This window comes from Delphinapterus leucas, chromosome 17 (genome assembly GCF_059928025.1).
Source record: "Delphinapterus leucas isolate spDelLeu-1000000601 "Yukka" chromosome 17, BTC_Dleu_Yukka2, whole genome shotgun sequence".
In the NCBI taxonomy this organism is placed as follows: Eukaryota; Metazoa; Chordata; class Mammalia; order Artiodactyla; family Monodontidae; genus Delphinapterus; species Delphinapterus leucas.
In genome coordinates this window covers 37,230,361-37,250,277 of record NC_143145.1, presented here as the reverse complement: position 1 = coordinate 37,250,277, position 19,917 = coordinate 37,230,361, and the positions used below count along the sequence as shown (strand labels likewise).

The 19,917-nt window shown below is 38.1% G+C and overlaps 1 protein-coding gene across 6 annotated transcripts in view; it reads right to left on the bottom strand.

Annotated features, from left to right (window-relative positions):
* Positions 1 to 6,613: 6,613 nt before the first annotated feature.
* Positions 6,614 to 19,917, bottom strand: part of RNF19A (ring finger protein 19A, RBR E3 ubiquitin protein ligase) — a 58,049-nt gene continuing 44,745 nt past the window's right edge. For all 6 annotated transcript variants that reach the window (XM_089898858.1, XM_022584692.3, XM_022584691.3 and 3 more), the window contains 5 exons: positions 17,598 to 17,712; positions 16,930 to 17,091; positions 11,305 to 11,518; positions 9,462 to 9,605; positions 6,614 to 8,804 (listed from right to left, as the gene is read on the bottom strand). In XM_089898858.1, coding sequence (XP_089754984.1) covers positions 8,114 to 8,804; positions 9,462 to 9,605; positions 11,305 to 11,518; positions 16,930 to 17,091; positions 17,598 to 17,712 — 1,326 coding nt within the window. In that variant the 3' untranslated portion in view covers positions 6,614 to 8,113. The remainder of the gene's footprint in view (positions 8,805 to 9,461; positions 9,606 to 11,304; positions 11,519 to 16,929; positions 17,092 to 17,597; positions 17,713 to 19,917) is intronic.

Genomic DNA, 19,917 nt, shown 5'->3' with positions numbered 1-19,917 from the left:
TCCCCTCATAAGAAAGAAAACCACACAAAAAGATGTACAAATTCACTCACAGGGATATGAAAAATCAAGTAGTAGGTATTACTTTATACCAAACAGCCTTGCAAAAACTATAAAGCTCCTAATATCTATTGTTGGTGGAATACAGGGGAAAGAGGACTCGTGTATTGTTAGTGGAATTGGAAATTGCGACAACCTTTTTGGGAAGGCAATCTGATAATCTTATTAAAGTTAAAAATACATATACTTTTCAAAGTAGCTATTTGATTTCCATGAATCCATCTCCCATACTCCAAACCACCAGAAAACAAGGACTTACGTATGAGGATGTTTCTTGCAGTGTTTGTAGAGAGGAAAACAAAACAAAAGAGACACAAAGTGAATACCCATGAACATGCAGCCATCAAAGCGAATGAACTGGAGCTATATCACGTGACTCGGACTGATTTCTGAGATATTGAGAAAATCGCGACAATAATCAATAGATATTGAGAAAATCGCGACAATAATCAATACATATACGCACTGTGTAAGATTATATGAATGTAGAGAAAGCTATGCTATCACACATGGTCATTTTCAGTGGTTATGGGGGAAGGTAATGTGGGAAGAAGGGTAGAGAAGGGAAAGGGGGGAGCAAAGAAAAAAGAGAAGGGAAAAAGGGGGACGGGGAAAGAAAGTCTTGTGCACAGTTTATTTAAACTCTTAGTACTTGTCTCTAAAACATCAGTTTGCACATTACCTTTAAAGCAACGATGATTCTTTATTTAGCTGAACGTATTACATTTTCCTTAAACAGAAAAAAAAAGCCCCCGGAAACAAAAGTAAAATGCCTTGGCTATTCCAACCCTGAAAAAAGATGTTCCAGTGTCTGTCATACATCCTAGAATATTGACGAATTAACCTATTTGGCATAAAACCTTGTTAAAAGTTTCAGCCACTGTCTTGTTTCAAAACTTATTCTAGTGGACAATGTAATGAAGTGATTGGTCACCAACTCTGAGGCCTTGGTCCACAAATATTCTCATGTCTTTGCTCAGTTCTGCCCCATCATAGCAAGCTTATCCTCAATTCCCTCTCCGTAGATGAAGTACTTATTAAGCACACACATAGGAAAAAGTAAAGATATGGTTCTTGCCCCCGAGAGCCTACAGTTTCTTTCTTTTTAAGGTTTCTGGTTTCCTAGTATCCTGAATTCAGAATTTGGAGGCACCTGGTACACATGGGGTTGTGAAATATCTAAGTTTTACCTCCTTCATGCAGGCCAAAAGGTAGCAGAAATAGGTGCTCCAACATTATTAGGCAAAAAGCTGCAAAGGAAAACAATAAAAGCAGGAATATGTCAGCACCAGACAACCAGCAAATTGCCACACTCTAGGATTAGCAAACTCTGTGATCACAGGGGAAAGAGCTTGCCACGCCTTGCTGCTCCTATTATGTAAATGAAAAGGAATTGCTTACTAACCCTGAAAATGTGGACCTCCGTGGTATAAAAAAAAAAAAAAATTCAGAAGGTCCAGACAGCCTTAATAACAATTTCTACCAAACATTCAAGGAAGACATAATTCCAGTCTTACATACTCTGATATTGAAGTTTATCCCAGGAGGTTAGTTTAACATTTAAAGAATCAAATTCACTATGTTAACACATTAAAGGAATAAATCACAATTACATGATAGATGACCCTCCCCCCAAAATAGCAGCCAATAAAATTCAGCATATTTCCCAAGGTAAACATTCTTGGCAAACTAAGAGTTAGAAAAGAATTTAGTAATTTTGATAAAGGGTATCTACAAATATATCTACAAATATAACTGAAATATAAATATCGTAATTAATGGTTGAAATGTTGAAAGGGTTCCCTTTGAGATTATTAATGAGTTAACAATGCCCCCCAAACCACTGCTATTCAGCATTATGCACTTGAAGTCCTAGCCAGTCCAAATGCGCCAGAAAAAGAAATATATGATGCAGCGATCAAAGAGAAAGATTTGAATCCCTGTTCTGCCACTAACCAGCAATGTAATTCTGGGCAAAATGCTAACCCTGTGTCTCAGTTTCCTCATCTGTAAAATGGGGATAATGAGTACCTCCTTCACAGGGTTGTTCTAAAGAGTAAATGAGAATATTTTAAAAGTACATAGAAAGTGTTTTGACACTACAAAGCACTGTAAAAGTGTTTGTTAAATAAAAAAATAATTATTCACAGATGACGACTGTGTATAGAGAAATCTCAAAGAATCTAGAGACAAACTCTTGGAATTAAGAGTACTGTTCCCTAGATGCAAAATCATTACATAAAAATTAGCCACATTTCTATATACTAACAAACAGAAAATGATACCTAAAAAATCAAGTACCCGGGAATAAAACTTAAAAAAAGATGTGTTGCCGCGGAGTGGCTGGGCCCGTGAGCCATGGCCGCTGAGCCTGCACGTCCGGAGCCTGTGCTCCGCAATGGGAGAGGCCACAGCAGTGAGAGGCCCGCGTACCGCAAAAAAAAAAAAAAAAAAAAAAAAAGATGTGAAAGATCTCTAGAGGAATAATTATAGGTTCAATGCAATCCCAACCAAAGTTGATAGAATGCAACGAGGTTATTCTAAAATGTTTATGGAAATGTAAAGTGCTAAGAACAGTCAAGACACTCTCCAAGAAAAACAAGGTGGCCAACATATTTCTAGATATCAAACAAATTCCAAGACTGACGTCTAACTTGTCCATTAACTCACCTGGGGGAAGATCTCTTTCTGGAATGCTCATCCAATAGGTATGTCTTCATAGTTCCTCCCTCACTTCCTTTAGATCTTTGTACCAATGTCACCTAAGAAGACATCTTTCCAGTTTTCCCTGTATAAAACAGCACTACCCAATACTTCTGGTCACTTTTCCCCCCATCCCATATTTTCATAGCATCCATTATCTGACATTATTTTAAGGTATGTGTATATGTTTTATTTATGTCACTCGCTTGACTATAAGCTTGCTGAAACCAGAGAATGTTTATTTAGTACAATGCTGTATGTCCAGATTTACTCTTTGTTGAATGAATAAATTGGCAGAAATCACAAAGATTCTCACTGGCATAGGAAACGTAGTGATTAAATTTGAACTAAACTTATAAACTGCAAACTCTCCTTCACTATTCATATATTAAATGATGGCTACCAAAATGCTATAACTCTCCCCAGGTTTAGAATACTATTTTGGGCATCCAGAAACAACCAGTATGTAAATACTGGCTTTAAGCAATGATATCTCATACTTAATTAAGGGAAATAAATGAAACAAACTCATTAAAAGAGCCATATAAAATGTAGCTGAAAATCTTAATTGACTCTAAAATTGGCAAAATGATATAAGGAGTAGGAGTTTAGGTATTTTGCTCATGTTATGTATGAATTAATAGCTCTGATGGTTTTCAACATATATTTTATCCTTTGGTGATCAAAGTTTATTTTTTAATTGAAATATAGTTGACATTCAATATTATGTTAGTTTCAGGTGTACTACATTGTGATTTGACATTTACATACATTACAAAATGATCGTTATGATAAATCTAGTAACCATCTGTCTCCAAAGTTATTACAGTATTATTGACCATATTCTTTATGATGTATATTACATCCCTGGGGCTCATTTATTTTATAACTGGAAGTTTGTATCTTTTAATCCTCATCACTTACTTTGCCCAAAGCACCCTCCTTCCCCCGAATCTGGCAACCACCCATTTGTTCTCTTTATCTGAGTCTGTTTTCATTTTGCTTTTTTAGATCCCACATATAAGTGAGATCATATGATATTTGTCTTTGACTTACCTCACTTAGCATAGTGCCCTATACATCCATCCATGTTGCTGCAAATGGCACAATTTCATTCTTCTTTATGGCTTATATTCACATGGAAAATCCCGAACTTTTGGCCAACACTATGTGTGTGTGTGTGTGTGTGTGTGTATACACACATACACACACACCTTCTCTATCCATTCACCTACTGATGAGCACTTAGATTGCTTCCATATCTTGCCTATTGTAAATAATGCTGCTATGAACATAGTGGTGCATATATCTTTTCAAATTAGTGTTTTTGTTTCTTCACAAAAATACCCAGAACTGTAATTGCTGGATCATTTGGTAATTCCACTTTCAGTTTCTTGAGGGGCCTCCATACTGTTCTCCATGGTGGCCGTACCAATTTACATTCCTACCAACAGTGCGGGATGGTCCCCTTTTCTCCACATCCTCGCCAATACTTATTTGTTTTCGTTGTCTTTTTGATTACAGTCATTGTGACAGATGTGAGGGGCTATCTCACTGTGGTTTTGATTTGCATTTCCCTAATGATAGTGATGTTGAGCATCTTTTCATGTGCCTGTTGGCCATCTGTATGTCTTTTCTGGAAAAATGTCTATTCAGGTCCTCTGTCCATTTTTTTAACGCAATTTTTTTTGATATTCAGTTGTATGAGTTCTTTATATATTTTGGATATTAACCTCTTATCACACATATCATTTGCAAATATCTCCTTCCACTCAGTAGGCTGCCTTTTCACTCGATAGATGGTTTCCTTTGCTGTGCAAAAGCGCATGGGTCTAGGACCTGGGCTCCTTTCGAATTTCTCCCTCTGCATTGGGACACTGAGCACGTGAGACTTTGCATGTGCCCTCTAAGAGCAGACTCTCTCTATCCTATAGCCCTCCAGCTCTCAAACATAAGCTCTGCTTTTTAGAATCAGCATGTTTTTTAAAAAGCCCTATTTTCAAAACCAGATGTCCTGGGGGCTCATCTTTTGGCGTAGAACTCCTGGGCTAGGAGCCCAACATGGGGCTCAGACCCCTCATTCCCTGGGGAGGACCTCTGTGCTTGTGATATTCCTCCCATTTGTGGGTCACTGACCTGGGGGTGTGAGTCCTGACTATACCCAGTATCCACCCCTTCTACGCATCTGTTGTGGCCCCTTCTATATATCTTTAGCTGTGGAAAATCTTATCTGCTAGTCTTCAGGTCATTTTCATAGATAATTGCTCTGTAAATCATTGTAATTTTGGTGTGCCCGTGGGAGGAGGTGAGTTTAGAGTCTTCCTTCTCCATCATCATGAGGAAGTTCTCCAAAATTTGTATTTAACTAGACAATATACTATGGAAAATCTTACATATTTACAAATTAACCCAAGTTCTGGTGAAAATAAGTTAAGAAAGATGAATTGTATAAATTTAACATAAAAAGCTTACTAACTCAGTGCTCTGAAGCTGGAAATTTGTACATTTAAGAGAATTCAGTTAAACTGGTAGCCCACACAATAAACAGTAGGGTATATGATCACTATCTGTGTATTCTTTCTCTCACCACTATGCGATTTTCCCCTTAAAGAAAGCAAAGTGTAAAGGGCTTTTAAAAGATTTTGATGTGTTAAGGCCTGTCTTGAACTGTGGAGTATTCTCTTATGCTATGATAGCCCAAGGTTGAGCTCCAGAGGAATCTGGTTTGGTCCTTAATTAATCCAAGTTTGAAGGAACTTCTTAAGGCAGTTGAAAGGATTAGGCCATTTTTAAAGTGAGACTGAGGCAGTACTGGTTGGGGTACAACCAGGAGAGGGATGGGGTGCACCGACTGCACAGGCCTCCTAACTCGGCACCGTCTTTGCTGTATTCCTCCTAAGATCATTTAGCTTTCCATTTACTCTTTATCTTTTTTACAGAAATGTCAAGAAGGCAGGCAACATATTCATATATATTGTTTTCATGAAGTATTAACTATGTAACAGGAAAACAGAAAAACCATCTATGTATTTTATAGAGGCTATGAGAATAGAAAGCGTTTCATTACAATTATTAGCTTGAATTTAAATGGCTCTAGTTTCATAATCTAATGTTGCCAGAGTAGAATCTCTTAAAAGTCTTTTAAGATCTTTTTACTTTTCTTTTTTTTTAATCTTTGTTTTTATTTTACAAACATATTTATTTTTGGCTGCATTGGGTCTTCGTTGCTGCACACGGGCTTTCTCTAGTTGCAGCGAGCGGGGGCTACTCTTCGTTGTGGTGCACGGGCTTCTCATTGCAGTAGCTTCTCTTGTTGCAGAGCATAGGCTCTAGGTGCACGGGCTCAGTAGTTGTGGCACACGGGCTCAGTAGTTGTAGCTCACGGGCTCTAGAGTGCAGGCTCAGTAGTTGTGGTGCACGGGCTTAGGTGCTCCGCGGCATGTGGGATCTTCCTGGTCCAGGCTCAAACCCGTGTCCCCTGCATTGGCAGGCAAATTCTTAACCACTGCACCACCAGGGAAACCCTACTTTTCTTTTAAGATGAGGATTTATAATGCTTATCTCTTCACAATTTAAACGACAGCTCTATTTACTTTTCAACCAACATACTTTAAAGAAATGAATTTATGTTGATGAATAAAGCAGCTTCTTTCTGGAGGAAAGGCAGGTATTCGACATGAAGAAAGGATAGTTTCTAACATTGTTTGTTGAGAACTTCAGCAGATGCTTCCCTCTAGGCTGAGACTAGAATGCAGAATCCTCTCAGTGGCTTGCAATATTTACGAATTTGCCACATGGCAAATGAATATTCCTGTTCTTATAAAAATGTCAGTGCACAAACCATAGGCAGCGATACATTAGTATTTACATTTATTTCATGTATGCAGTTTACACACTCACTATTGAACAAAATTGGAATGCAGACAAATATACAAATACCATAATAAGCATTATAAAATAAAATAACTGGCACTAGTGTTATAAGCATATTAATGGGCCTGGTGAGAAAAATGATGAAAGAAGACTGCAGCCCATGGCATTTTTCTTTTTATCAAAAGAAAAAGCTCTGTAGCACCATAATGGTAATACTTAAAAGAAACACATAAGATGGAATATTTTAACTGAGGTTAGCCTGTTTTATTTAAGTGAATTATACTGGAAGTTAACAGTATAGGCAATATTTTGGCCAACTTCTGTTTATGTCAGCTGAACATCTTCCATAAACAAAAGCAAAGGAAAATAAAGCCAGCCATATACAGACCCCTCCTTAGTACTTGGTACAAACTCTGCACCGTGCTTTGATTTCATGATTGGAGAAGATATACATGTGCTAAAAACTGAGGTTATGTAAAGTTATTCACTAAAGCCTGAGTGTGTCTTTGGTAGGCTAATACTTTTTCAGCATTGTTATTGTTAATCATATTTATGTTTCTCTACCCTGTATTTTTCTACATAATCCAAGGTGGCTAGAGAGGACATTATGGAAAACAATACAGCAAAACCCTCAAACAAGTAGGCCCTTAAAATCTACTCTATTCTGAAGGCACCAAGAATCAGTGGGGTGCAAACTTCCCCTTAATGAAAGGTGACATTTTTGTAATACTTATAAACTAATGGAATTTTATTTTGCAGTTTTATATATTTTATTTGGTGCTGTCAGTATACTTAATTACCTACTTTTACACTTTTCTTCTAAGATGGCAATAATATACAAGATATATAGGGTACCAGGTGTTTCTATTTCAAAGTTGTGCAAAAACTGCCACAATCTTGCTCAAAGTGTCTAAGTATCCAAATGGTAGCAAATGGGCTGCATTAAGCTGTATATATCCACACTGCATATGAAGAAAAAAATGAAATTTATGCCCAGTTATGAACATAAATGTTACAAAGTGTATCATATACTGCGAGTAACCTGCAAGGTTCTTTAAACAGTATCTTTTAGTGGTTTCAATAAAATGTCACTAACCACTTAGCCCTAAGCCTCAAGTTCTCTTCATAAGAATGCTGTAGAACTGCATTAGTATTTTATATTGATTATAAATTAAGCCAAATTTCTATCTAAATACACAAGTATGTGCTTCAAGCAATGTTTTGTGGCAAACACACAAAACATAATTCTCTTAAGAATTACTGTCCTTACAATAATGCACTTTTAAAGCCTTCATTTCATAGTTTGGTAATTAAGATCCACATGAAACACAATGCTTTGCTGAACACAGAAACTGTATCTGCATTATGATGATGCAACCCAGCGTTTGCTGGCAACTTGAAACTTAAAATAGTCACGTGCAGTTCAACCAGCTCCAAACAAGGTTTTTCAAGTGGTAATTATTTTGCAGCATTTATAGGTCTATATATCAGTCTGAATTGCAACTTTTAATTCCACTGTCTGATGTGAGTGGTTGTTATTTGCTTCTTTTAGTGCACTGCCAAAATATATATCAATATTGGTTTTTATACCACTGTTGCCATGTTCTTCAGCAATATGATTCAACTGTGGAACTTCTGAACATGAAGCAGTTTTAGTAAGCACAGAAATGCTACACTGATGGGGGGAATTTTCCAGACGGTCGTTTTCTACCTCAGGAAGAATGTTAACAGTAGCAAAGCGGGTGTGATAATCAGTGGAACCATGACTACAAGAAGTTTTCATGCTTTCTAGGTCAGAACAACTAAATTCAGAAAAATGACTAGAGTGGGAATCTGCTACAGAAGGCATACTGTCACTGAGGGATGGTGCCTCGAATTCACTTGAGTTCGTACTCTGTTGTTCTAACAACTGTGCATCCATGTCCTCTCTGGTCTCATTTATCTTCATGTTACTCTTTTTCCTCAATTTACCACTTTTTGATTTCTTTCCTGCTGCTGCTTCTTTGGACCACTTGGTGGCACTGGATTTACCTTCAGGCAAGCCACTGGATGAACCCCCAGGATGACTTCGGGTGGCACTGCCATCCTCCACACTGCTGCTTCCACTGTTGTGCCTGAATTTGGATGGCTTTGACTCGATATCTACCTGAACCTCCATACTGTTGCCTTCTCTGGAACATAAGAGTAACACATATAAATTTCTGACTTCCTCTTTTTAAAAAGAAAAATGCAAATGACAGCAAAGGGGGAGGGGCTTCTGTGTGAAAACTTCAAAGACTATATAAAAGCTATTAGAACAAATTAATGCAGGATACATTCTACTAATAGAAAAAAGTTGCTTGAAATAAGAGGACTATCTTTAAAATAATACTTCAATTTAAAATAAAACAGAAGCAACTACACTCATTGCTTATGCTATTCCAGGTACTATGCTACCTTCTCCATTTTTTTTTTCAGGACAGTTGTATTGAGATATAATTTGCATATCATAAAATTCACCTGTTTCAAGTGCACAATTCAGTGGTTTATAGTATATTCACAGAGTTTGCAACTATCACCACTATTGAACTTCAGAACATTTTCATCATCCCCAAAAGAAACCTATTAGCAGCCAGTTCCCATTCCTCCCTCCCCCCAACCCCTAGCAACCACTAACCTAATTTCTGTCTCTATGGATCTGCCTATTCTGGACATCTCACCACTTTCTTCTTGCAGAGAACCTAATAGTAGATAACCATTATTCACAATAATTTTGCCTAATGATAGGGATAATTCTTTACAAATTAATTTAAAAAATACTTCTGACTTTATAACAATTTTTTCCTTACTTGTCCAATGGGATGTAGGAATTCAGAATGGATCCTGCCATTGCCTTGGTGCTGGCATTATCACTAACTGTTCCCAAACTGACTGTGCCAGATTCTCCACTTAGGCTGTACCGTTCTTTCTGTACGTCTGCTTGTACTTCCAACCTTAAAGAGAGGGGTATTAGAAAAAAAATCAACTACATATAATATCAACACTACTATGAGAATGTATCTTTAAATAATTTAGTAACAAGAAGCTATTTTAGAAACAACTATAAACATTATTTTTTTAAGTTTCCTTTTATTTGATTATTCAAATTCTACTGCAGCACATTGAACAGTACCAGCCATCCAGATAAAATGGTAAAATTAGCTGTCTGCCAAGTAAGGTAATAACAGAGTAATACAAAAAGAACATAAAGGATTTTAACTTAAACATGCTCCAATATTCTTACTTATGATGCGGTGCTTTGCTTGCCACACTTCAGTGCAAAACACCAAATCGGAATACATTAAAAACCATTCTACATGACAAATCAGTGCCTCAAAAAATCCTGGGCATCTATATATTAAAAATAGTTCCAAATTTAACACCTGACTCTTTAAAAAAGACCTAATAGGGACGTCCCTGGTGGTGCAGTGGTTAAGAATCTGCCTGCCAACGCAGGGGGTACGGGTTCGAGCCCTGGTCCAGAAAGATCCCACATGCTGCAGAACAACTAAGCCCGTGCGCCGCAACCACTGAGCCTGCGCTCTAGAGCCTGCGAGCCACAACTACTGAAGCCCGTGCACCTAGAGCCCGTGCTCTGCAACAAGAGAAGGCACTGTGGTGAGAAGACCGTGCACTACAACGAAGAGTAGCTCCCACTCACCGCAACTAGAGAAAGCCCTTGTGCAGCAACGAAGACCCAATGCAGCCCAAAACAAATAAATTTATCAAAAAAAAGAGACATAATATACACCACTATAACTTAAGAGTTTGTGTTTAAAAGCACACTACCTAAAAATAAGATAAACATAACTGATTTATCTTTTTTTTTTTTTTTTCTGTACGCGGGCCTCCCACTGTTGTGGCCTCTCCCGTTGCGGAGCACAGACTCCGGCCGCGCAGGCTCAGCGGCCATGGCTCACGGGCCCAGCCGCTCTGCGGCATGTGGGCTCTTCCCGGACCGGGCCACGAACCTGTGTCCCCTGCATCGGCAGGCGGACTCTCAACCACTGCACCACGAGGGAAGCCCTGATTTATCTTTTAATTCATGTACTCTCCCCTACGTTAAAAAAAAAACCCCAAAGCTAGTAAACAGAAGTAAAGAAAAGTGAATTAAAGAGGAAACAAAAGAAGATAAAAATGCTTTAACTTATCCTACTTATCTACATGGCTTTGGGTAAAAGACTTCGTGAGAATTAAATAACCATTAATACATAAAAGGACCCAGGCAGACTCTCTCGGCCTCAGTTCTTGCATTTCCGGATATCCTGACTCCACCTGCTCCCCCAGGCTTCAGCCAGCGTCTCATTTCCTAACAGCTGTGGCCACCTCCAGAGGTAAGGTCCAAGCTTAATCACTGCCTTTACGTATTCACCAAGGCAGCTCCAGCATTGACTCATAACATAAAATCTGACAAGTGCAGTGAAAAAAATGGCATGTTATCCCTTAGACTTGGTTTTTACCTCATCAAATCTCCTTACTCACTGTTTACCACTAAATTTCCGTTTTTGAAACCTTACTGTTTTCAACCCTGACACAGTAAGATTATATGTCATCATCATGCTTTGTGTTCAAAACTCTCCTCATCTATAATAATTAATAATTTGTAGTTAAGGCAAAACCAAACCAAACCAAAACAAAGCACAGTTTTCTCACCTGTGAAAACAGTTTACCATGGCACTTCCTGACAGACTCCCTGTGATACTGGCTCCAGCAAGCGCCATGGTGCTGGCCGTTTCACTCAGGTTGTCCCGGATGGCTCCTATTCGATCCATGTGGCTTCCACTTGCACTCAAACTGCCGGTCAAACCACCAACACTTCCCTCCCCTATGCTAGGGTTGTGTCTTGCTTCTGCTACTGAAGTTGTGTCTAAATGCAAATATTTCAAAGAAATTAAATAAGTGTGATTACTGATTTCCCTCTCCATAAAGTCTGTCATGATTTCAGATAGGACATATTTTCATATAAAGTATAAAACATACACAGGAATAGAAAAGGTGTCTGGAGTCAGGGACACATAACATAACCGTGGAATAAGAGTAAACGGAAATATCTCACAGGGTAAAGTTGGATTAAGGATGCCCTCAGTTTTAAATGGTCACTACAGGCATACCTTGGAGATATGTATTGTGGGTTTGGTTCCAGACCATGGCAATAAAGCAAATATCACAATAAAGTGGGTCACATGAATTTTTGGGTTTCCCAGTGCATATAAAAGTTATGTTTACACTATACTATAGAAAAGTGTGCAATAGCATTATGTCTAAAAAAAATGTATATACAGTGATTAAAAAATACTTCATTGCTAAAAAAAATGCTAACCATCATCTGACAACTCAGGGTTGCCACAAGCCTTCAATCTGCAAAAAATGCAATTAGCTGCAAAGTGCGATAAAATGAAGTATGCCTGTACTTTACAAGAAAATCAAGAAGACTTAGGAATTCTATAAAGAACCTGATGGTTGAAGAATTTAGCTGACTTTGAGAAAAATTATGTGACAGTTTTCAATAAGGTGTTATTTAAAGAGCTTAGTATTCTCTAGGACAATAAGAATGGGCCAAAAGTTGACTTCTTGAAATATTCCACAGTTTCGACTGTCTACAAGCTATTTCAAGATCTGATACCACTATATTCCAATCTTACAATACTTTTCACAGGCTTTATATTGGAGGATTTATTTATTTGCTCCAATATTTGAGTTCCTATTATATAACCCAACTCTGTTTCTAAGTACTGGGGACACAGTGGATCAAAGAGATGAACAACCTGCCCTCAAAAAGCTTACACTCTAGTTGGGGAGAGCAATAAATAAAACTATATGGTGATAAATGCTGTGAGAAAAAATAAAGCAGAGTAAAGGGGAGTGAGTAAAAGGCAGTGAGAGTGATGAGGAGTGCGTGTGTGTGTGTGCACACGCAAGCGCCTGTGTACTGTTTTATATAGTATGATCAGAGAAGGCCTCTCTGATAAGGTAATACCTGTAGAGACTCAAAGGAAGTGAAGAGGTGAGCCATGAAATTATCTGGGGGAAGAGTATTCCAGGCAGAGGAAACTGCAAGTTTAAAAGCCTATAAGTGGAAGTATGTTTGGCATCCTCAACATTAAGGACAGGTGGTATAAGGGAAGAGTTCAGAGATGTAGCTCAGAAAAGACCAGAGGGGGACTTACGGGCCATGGTAGCAACTGTCGATTCCATCCCCCCGCCCCTGGTACAGTTAGAAACACTGGGAGAATTTTGAACACAAGTTAGATCTAACTTATGTTTTAGAAATATCATTATGTGGAATGGTGAGTGGAAGCTGAAAGCTGATGGATCACTTAAGAGGCTATTACTATAACCCAGGATAAAAGAGAGTAGCTTGGACTAGTGGAATAGCAGTAGAGATGCTGAGAAATGGTGGAATTATGGCTAAATACTGAAGGAAGCAGCAGAACTTGCTGACGGATCAGACGCAGGGTAGAAAGGGAGAAGGGAGAGTCATCATCAGCAAAGGTTTTGGCACAGCAACAGCAAGAATGAAGAGGCTACTAAACAAGGGAAGGATGACTGAGAGGACAGCAGGTTTTAGAGTGAAGAGTCTGGTTACAGACTCTTAAGCTTGGAATTCTTGTTAGATGTTCCAGTGCAGCTTAGGTAGAAGAGTTAGATGTATGAATTGAAGTTTAGAGGACAGTTCTAGCCTAAACATAAACTGAAGAGTTGTTTGTCTATGTATTATTTAACAGAGATTACCTAGGGAGTGCGTGTAGATAAAGAAGAGAAATCTGAGAACTGAGAGCCCTGGGAAACTCCAAAATTTAGAGGTTAGGAGAGGAAAATGAACCAGCAAAGAAAGCTGAGGAGTGGCCAGGAGATATGATGAGATGAGAAGTGGTTATCCAGAAAACAAGTAGAGAAAATGTTTTAAGAAGGAGGGCATGCTCTACCATGTCAGATGTACTGTTACAGTAAGATGAAAATCAAGAATTGACCACTATATTTGGTAACATGGAGGTGACTGGTGACTCTGCTTTGGTGGAGTGGCAGAGAGGAAATTTTGGAATGGTAGGGACCAAAATCTGATTGGAGTGAGTTCAAGCGAGAACGGGAGGTAAGGAAGAGAACATTATCTTTGCACATATGCCTGATTACAGGCAAACCTCAGTTTATTGCACTTCAAAGATACTGTGTTGGGACTTCCCTGGTGGCGCAGTAGTTAAGAATCCACCTGCCAATGCAGGGGACACGGATTCGAGCCCTGGTCTGGGAAGATCCCACATGCCATGGAGCAACTAAGCCCGCGTGCCAGAACTACTGAAGCCTGCGTGCCTAGAGCCCGTGCTCTGCAACAAGAGAAGCCACCGCAATGAGAAGCCCATGCACCACAACGAAGAGTAGCCCCCACTCGCTGCAACTAGACAAAGCCCGCACGCAGCAAAGAAGACCCAACGCAGACAAAAGTTAATCAATTAATTAATTAATTAAAAAAAGATACTGTGTTTGTTTTTTAAACAAGTGAAAGGTTTATGGCAACCCTGCTTTAAGCAAGTCTATCAGCGCCATTTTCCCAACATCATTTGCTCACTTTGCGTCTCTGTGTCACATTTTGGTAATTCTTGGAATATTTCAAACTTTTTCATTATTATTATATTTGTTATGGCGATCTGCGATCAGTGATCTTTCATGTTACTATTGTCATTGTTTTGGGGTGCCATGAACCGCACCCATATATGACAGCTAACTTAATTGATAAATGTGTATGGGTTCTGACCACTCCACCAATGGGCTGTTCCCCCATCTCTCTCCCTTCTCCTCGGGCCCCCCTATTCCCTAAGAAACAACAATATTGAAATTAGGCCAATTAATAACCCTACAATGGCCTCTTAAATGTTTAAGTGAAAAGAAAAATTGCACATCTCTCACTTTAAATCAAAAGGTAGAAATGATTAAGCTTAGTGAGGAAGGTACACTGAAAGCTAGGGCAGGCTGAAAGGCTAGGCCTTTTGTGCCATTTAGCCAAGCTGTGAACGCAAAGGAAAAAGTCTTGAAAGAAATTAAAAGTCCTACTCCAGTGAATACATGAATGATAAGAAAGCAAAACAGACTATTGCTGATATGCAGAAAGCTGTAGTAGTTTGGATAGAAGATCAAAACAGCCACAACATTCCCTCAAGCCAAAGCCTAATCCAGAACAAGGCCCTGTCTTTAATTCTACAAAGGCTGAGAGAGGTGAGGACACTGCAGAAGAAAAGTCTGACGCCAGCAGAGTTGGTTCATGAGCTTTAAGGAGAGAAGCCGTCTCCATAACATAAAAAAGCAAGGTGATGCAGCAAGTGCTGATGTAGAAGCTGCAGCAAGTTATCCAGAAGATCTAGTTAAGATGCTTAATGAAGGTGGCTACACTAAATAATAGATTTTTAATACAGATGAAACACCTTATATTGGAAGAGGATGCTGTTCAGGACTCTCATAGCTAGAGAGGAGAAGTCAATGCCTGGCTTTGAAGCTTCAAAGGACAGGATGACCCTCTTACTAGGGGCCAATGCAGCTGGTGACCTGAAGTTGAAGCCAATGCTCATTTACCATTCCAAAAATCCTAGGGCCCTTAGGAATTAGGCTAAATCTACTCTACCTGTGCTCTATAAATGGAACAACAAATCCTGGATGACAGCACATCTATTTACAACATAGCTTACTGAATATTTTAAGCCCACTGTTGAGACCTACTGCTCAGAAAAAGAAAAGATTCCTTTCAAAATATTACTGGCTCATTGACAATGCACCTGGTGACCCAAGAGCTCTGATGGAGATGTAGGACAAGATGCCTGCAAACACAACACCCATTCTGCAGCCCACAGATCAAGAAGTCGTTTCAAATTTCAAGTCTTATGATTTAAGAAATACATTCTCTAAGGCTATAGCCGCCACAGACAATGAGTCCTCTGATGAATCTGGACAAAGTAAATTGAAAACCTTCTGGAAAGGATTCACCATTCTATATGCCATTAAGAACATTCACAGTTTCATGGGAAGTGGTCAAAATATCAACATTAACAGGAGTTGGAAAGAAGCTGATTCCAACTGTCATGGATGACTCTGAGGGGTTCAAGACTTCAGTGGAGAAGGTAACTACAGATGTGGTGGAAAGAGCAAGAGAACTAGAAGCGCAGCCTGAAGATGTGACTGAATTGCTGCAATCTCATGATAAAACTTTCATGAATGAGTAGTTGCATCTGATGGAAAAGCAAAGAAAGTGGTTTCTTGAGATGGAATCTACTCCTGTCGAAGATGCTATGAAGACTGTTGAAATGACAACAAAAGATGTAGAATATTACATAAACTTAGTTGATAAAGCAGTGGCAGGATTTGAGAGGACTGACTCCAATTCTGAAAGAAGTTCTACTGTGGGTAAAATGCTACCAAACTGCATTGCATGTGAAATCATTCGTGAAAGGAAGAGCCAATTGACACCGCAAACTTCACTGTTGTCGTATTTTAAGAAATTCCCACAGCCACCCCAGCCTTCAGTAACCACCACCCTGATCAGTCAGCAGCCACCAACATCCAGGCAAGACCCTCCACTGGCAAAAAGATTATGACTTGCTGAAGGCTCACATGATTAAAATTTTTTAGCAATAAAGTATTTTTAAATTCAGGTAGGTACTTAATATACAGTATAGTGTAAACATAACTTTTATATGCAGTGGGAAACCCCAAAATTCATGTCTTGCTTTATTGTGATATTTGCTTTATTACGGTGGTCTGGAAGCGAACCTACAACATCTCCAAGGTATGCCTGTACTTCCCTAAGACAATTTCTTTAACAAGAACTGTGGGAATTTCTTTAAAAAGAACACGCACATTTAAAAAAGCTTATTAACTTATACTCCTAATGGTAGTCTATGAGGGCCTTTATATGTTCCAGTTTTTGTTATAATTCCTATTTCTTTGAATAACATTAGGTTAAAGATATTTTCTACTCATTGGGCATCTGCATTTCTTCTTTTATGAACTGCAGTTCTCTTCTGTCCTTTTATTACTGATTTGTAACATTTTACACAAAATAATCTAGAATTTCTAAGACATTACATTTCCATCGGAGGTTATAGGTACCCAGGACCATCCCACCCTCTTTCATCCATTCACCTTTCCTCAGCAGCTCATTTCTCTGATGTACTTCTGGGTGAATACTATTAGGGCTAGTAAGAGAGCAATGGGAATTCTGACTTGCATGTTACCTACAGTCTTACACTATTACTACTAGTACGTACATTTTCTTCCTTTGCTGAAAGGACTTACCTACAGCTGTGTTTGTCCCACCAACATTTATATCATTTTCATCATCAAATTCAATCCTGACTCCTTTTCCATTGCCTGCTGAGACCCCACAACCTCCGCTTCGACAGAGAGAAATCGGAACAACACCATAGACATAAGCTAACATAATAGGAACACCAATACCTAAAGAGGAATTAAATTGGTCATTACAAACCAAAAAATAAATTACAGAAACACACATTTCAGAAAGTCTTTTCAAGAGAAGGTGTACAGGAGAAAAGTGTTAGGGTTCTGCAACTCTTGCCAAAAGCGGATTTACCCAACTATTAAAGGATGCAAGCAGATTCAAAGCTTCTAGCCTCAGGTGACACATATGAGGTTAAAAAAAAGATGTAAATCTTTTTTCTTTTTCAGTGCCAGGGCTCTAAACGGTGTTTTGGTGGGGAGGAAGGGATATTAACCACTAATAATTTACCAACTATCCCTAAGGCTAGGCTCTTGAGTTTATATTACTTTTAACCAATATAGTTACAGAATGAGAGGCATCTGTAGGCTCAAAGTGCCCCTAAATAAATAAACAAAGTAACTCTCTTATCTTCAACAATATAATGCTCTGTTTTTCAAAATTCTTCCACAAAACTTTAATTCTATAAAATTTGAGGTAATTAGAATTTTTAAGCATTTCTTACCTACAGTTACTGCAGCTACAACTGGAGATACGATTACAGACAATGTTACACCACCTGCTATGGCCAAATTCCGTTTGTGCTTTGAAACATCCTTGCCTTCATATCGATTGTGAATCTTGAATTAAAAAGAAAAATGGGGGTGATGGGTTAAAGAAAAAACACATTACATGTTTAATTTAAATGAAATAGGCCTACATTTGTTAGAAGTTTAAAGTGATTTACCTTATAATTTCATAGTTAAGTGTCCAAATTCAAGGTAAACATATTATTGTTCTTAAACCATATTCTTATACATAATTTGCTTATTAATAGTTTGGTTACATAAGACAGTGATTTAATAGATTTTACTCTGTGTTTAATCAATCTTGAGTAAAAGTAGTCCTTATAATCTTATTCAAGAACAGTATAAATCACGTTTTGAGCAAAGAAGAAGGAATTAAGAACATTATTTTCAACATAGTTATGAGTTGGATGTTAGATCAACAGGATTACTTCTAAGAAATGTATCATTCCACAGAATTCTAAATAAGCATCCCTAATTAGTTGGCTTCTAGGAGAGGTTTACACAGTCTTTTAAAAACAAAAAAAAAACCTGACCTTAAAAAGCAGTACTAATAAGCAAACATCATTAAATAGAATCAATTTTTTTCTCAGATTCCTTTTTATAAAGAAAAATGTTATCAAATGACTCAGGATCCTGGGCTCTCATTTATAGCTCAAAGTAAGGGGTACAGAGAGAAAAAAAGAACAAATAATGTTGCCAGAGGACAGGAGTTAGATCTACTTGGCATCTTTGTAGAGTACAGGTGTTGTTAATAAACAGAACTTAATATCACCATGAAAGTTACTTGTGAGATTATTATATGAACTTCAGGAAATAGCTCAGTATCTTTGTTCTTGTGATTTTCAAGGGCTAAAGCTAATAAAGTACATTTCCCCCTGTTTCAAGACAGATTCAAAACAGCCTCAAAAGGGTACAGGTAGTCTCTAAAGTAAAATACTTGACTTAAAAACAATATTACAGATGAGGCATAATCAAGTAATCTATCATTATTATGTGGTTATTTTGAAGGCTGTAAAGTACAATGAGTCTTATGGGATGTATTAAACAGTGAAAAAGCTGGGATGGGGAGGTGGGCAAAACATGCATGGGACAAGGAACATTTCTATCTCCTAGTCAGAATTCTGTTTCCCAGAACTGACTATATGTTCCAGGGAATGGGTCTCTACACTTCCTAAATAGTCCATACAGGCAGAGATGGCAGACCTTCCCAAAGTACCTTTCATTATCCTTCAGTACTCTAGCTAATACCTGTTCCTCGCCACCCCCATTCCTACAAAACTCAGCACTGAAGCAGAAAAAAGACAAAGCTACAAACTGATGGAGCAGACTTGCAAAGGCAGGCTGCCAGGAGAAAGAGTCTTCCAGATAATTCCACATCCTCAAGCACCAATGTTCAATTACAGTGATCATATCATCCCACTACTTCTGGTTCAACTTAATTTTTTCTGTTTTACTATTTTGTGCCACATTTGCTATTTGTTATTGTAAAGAAAGGCTCAGCTTTTAGGTACTTTATCAATTTAATAGGTTTTCCTGGGCTGGTTTATAACCCTACACACCCCAGAGAACACTGTTTCAGTGGAAAACTAATTCATCAACTTGCAACCATTTGAGTACAGGTTTGAAAAAAGGAGACTCGTTACTGCACCTAAGACTGAACAATGAGGTAAATAATCTCTCGTCTATAAATTATTTGTAGGTGTATGCAGTACAACAGTCTTTCTTTCCCTTCTACTTCTAAGTATCTGAATAGTTTTGTTTTCGGCAAAACCTTGCTTTGGACAACTTACGAAAAATTATTATAATCAGTATTATGTTTGGGACTTTAAACAATTACCTTCTGAAATAAACATTCGGCCCATAAATATGTTTGTCCTCAGTCTCAAGCTAATTAAAAAAATAGTATGTACTGTTATTTCTGATTATAAAAGTAATATGTGTTGAACATAAAAAAACATGGCTGTTGTATGAAAGAGGATCAGCCTTATCTTGAGTCCTGAAAGTCACAACTAGAATTAAATGAAACAATTAAAAGGGAAATGGATTCTGACTCAATAAGGATTTTCTAACACTTACAGCTCCCTGGCAACAGAATGGGCTGCCTCATGAGTTGGTGGTTTCCCCATCACTGAAGTGCCCAAATGGCTGGCTTGAAATTTATCAGGGATCTTATATAAAGAATTTGTGCATCTGGGTTTAAATCCCAGCTCTGCTTCTTCCTGTGTAACTAAAGATAAATTACATAAATTTTCCTAA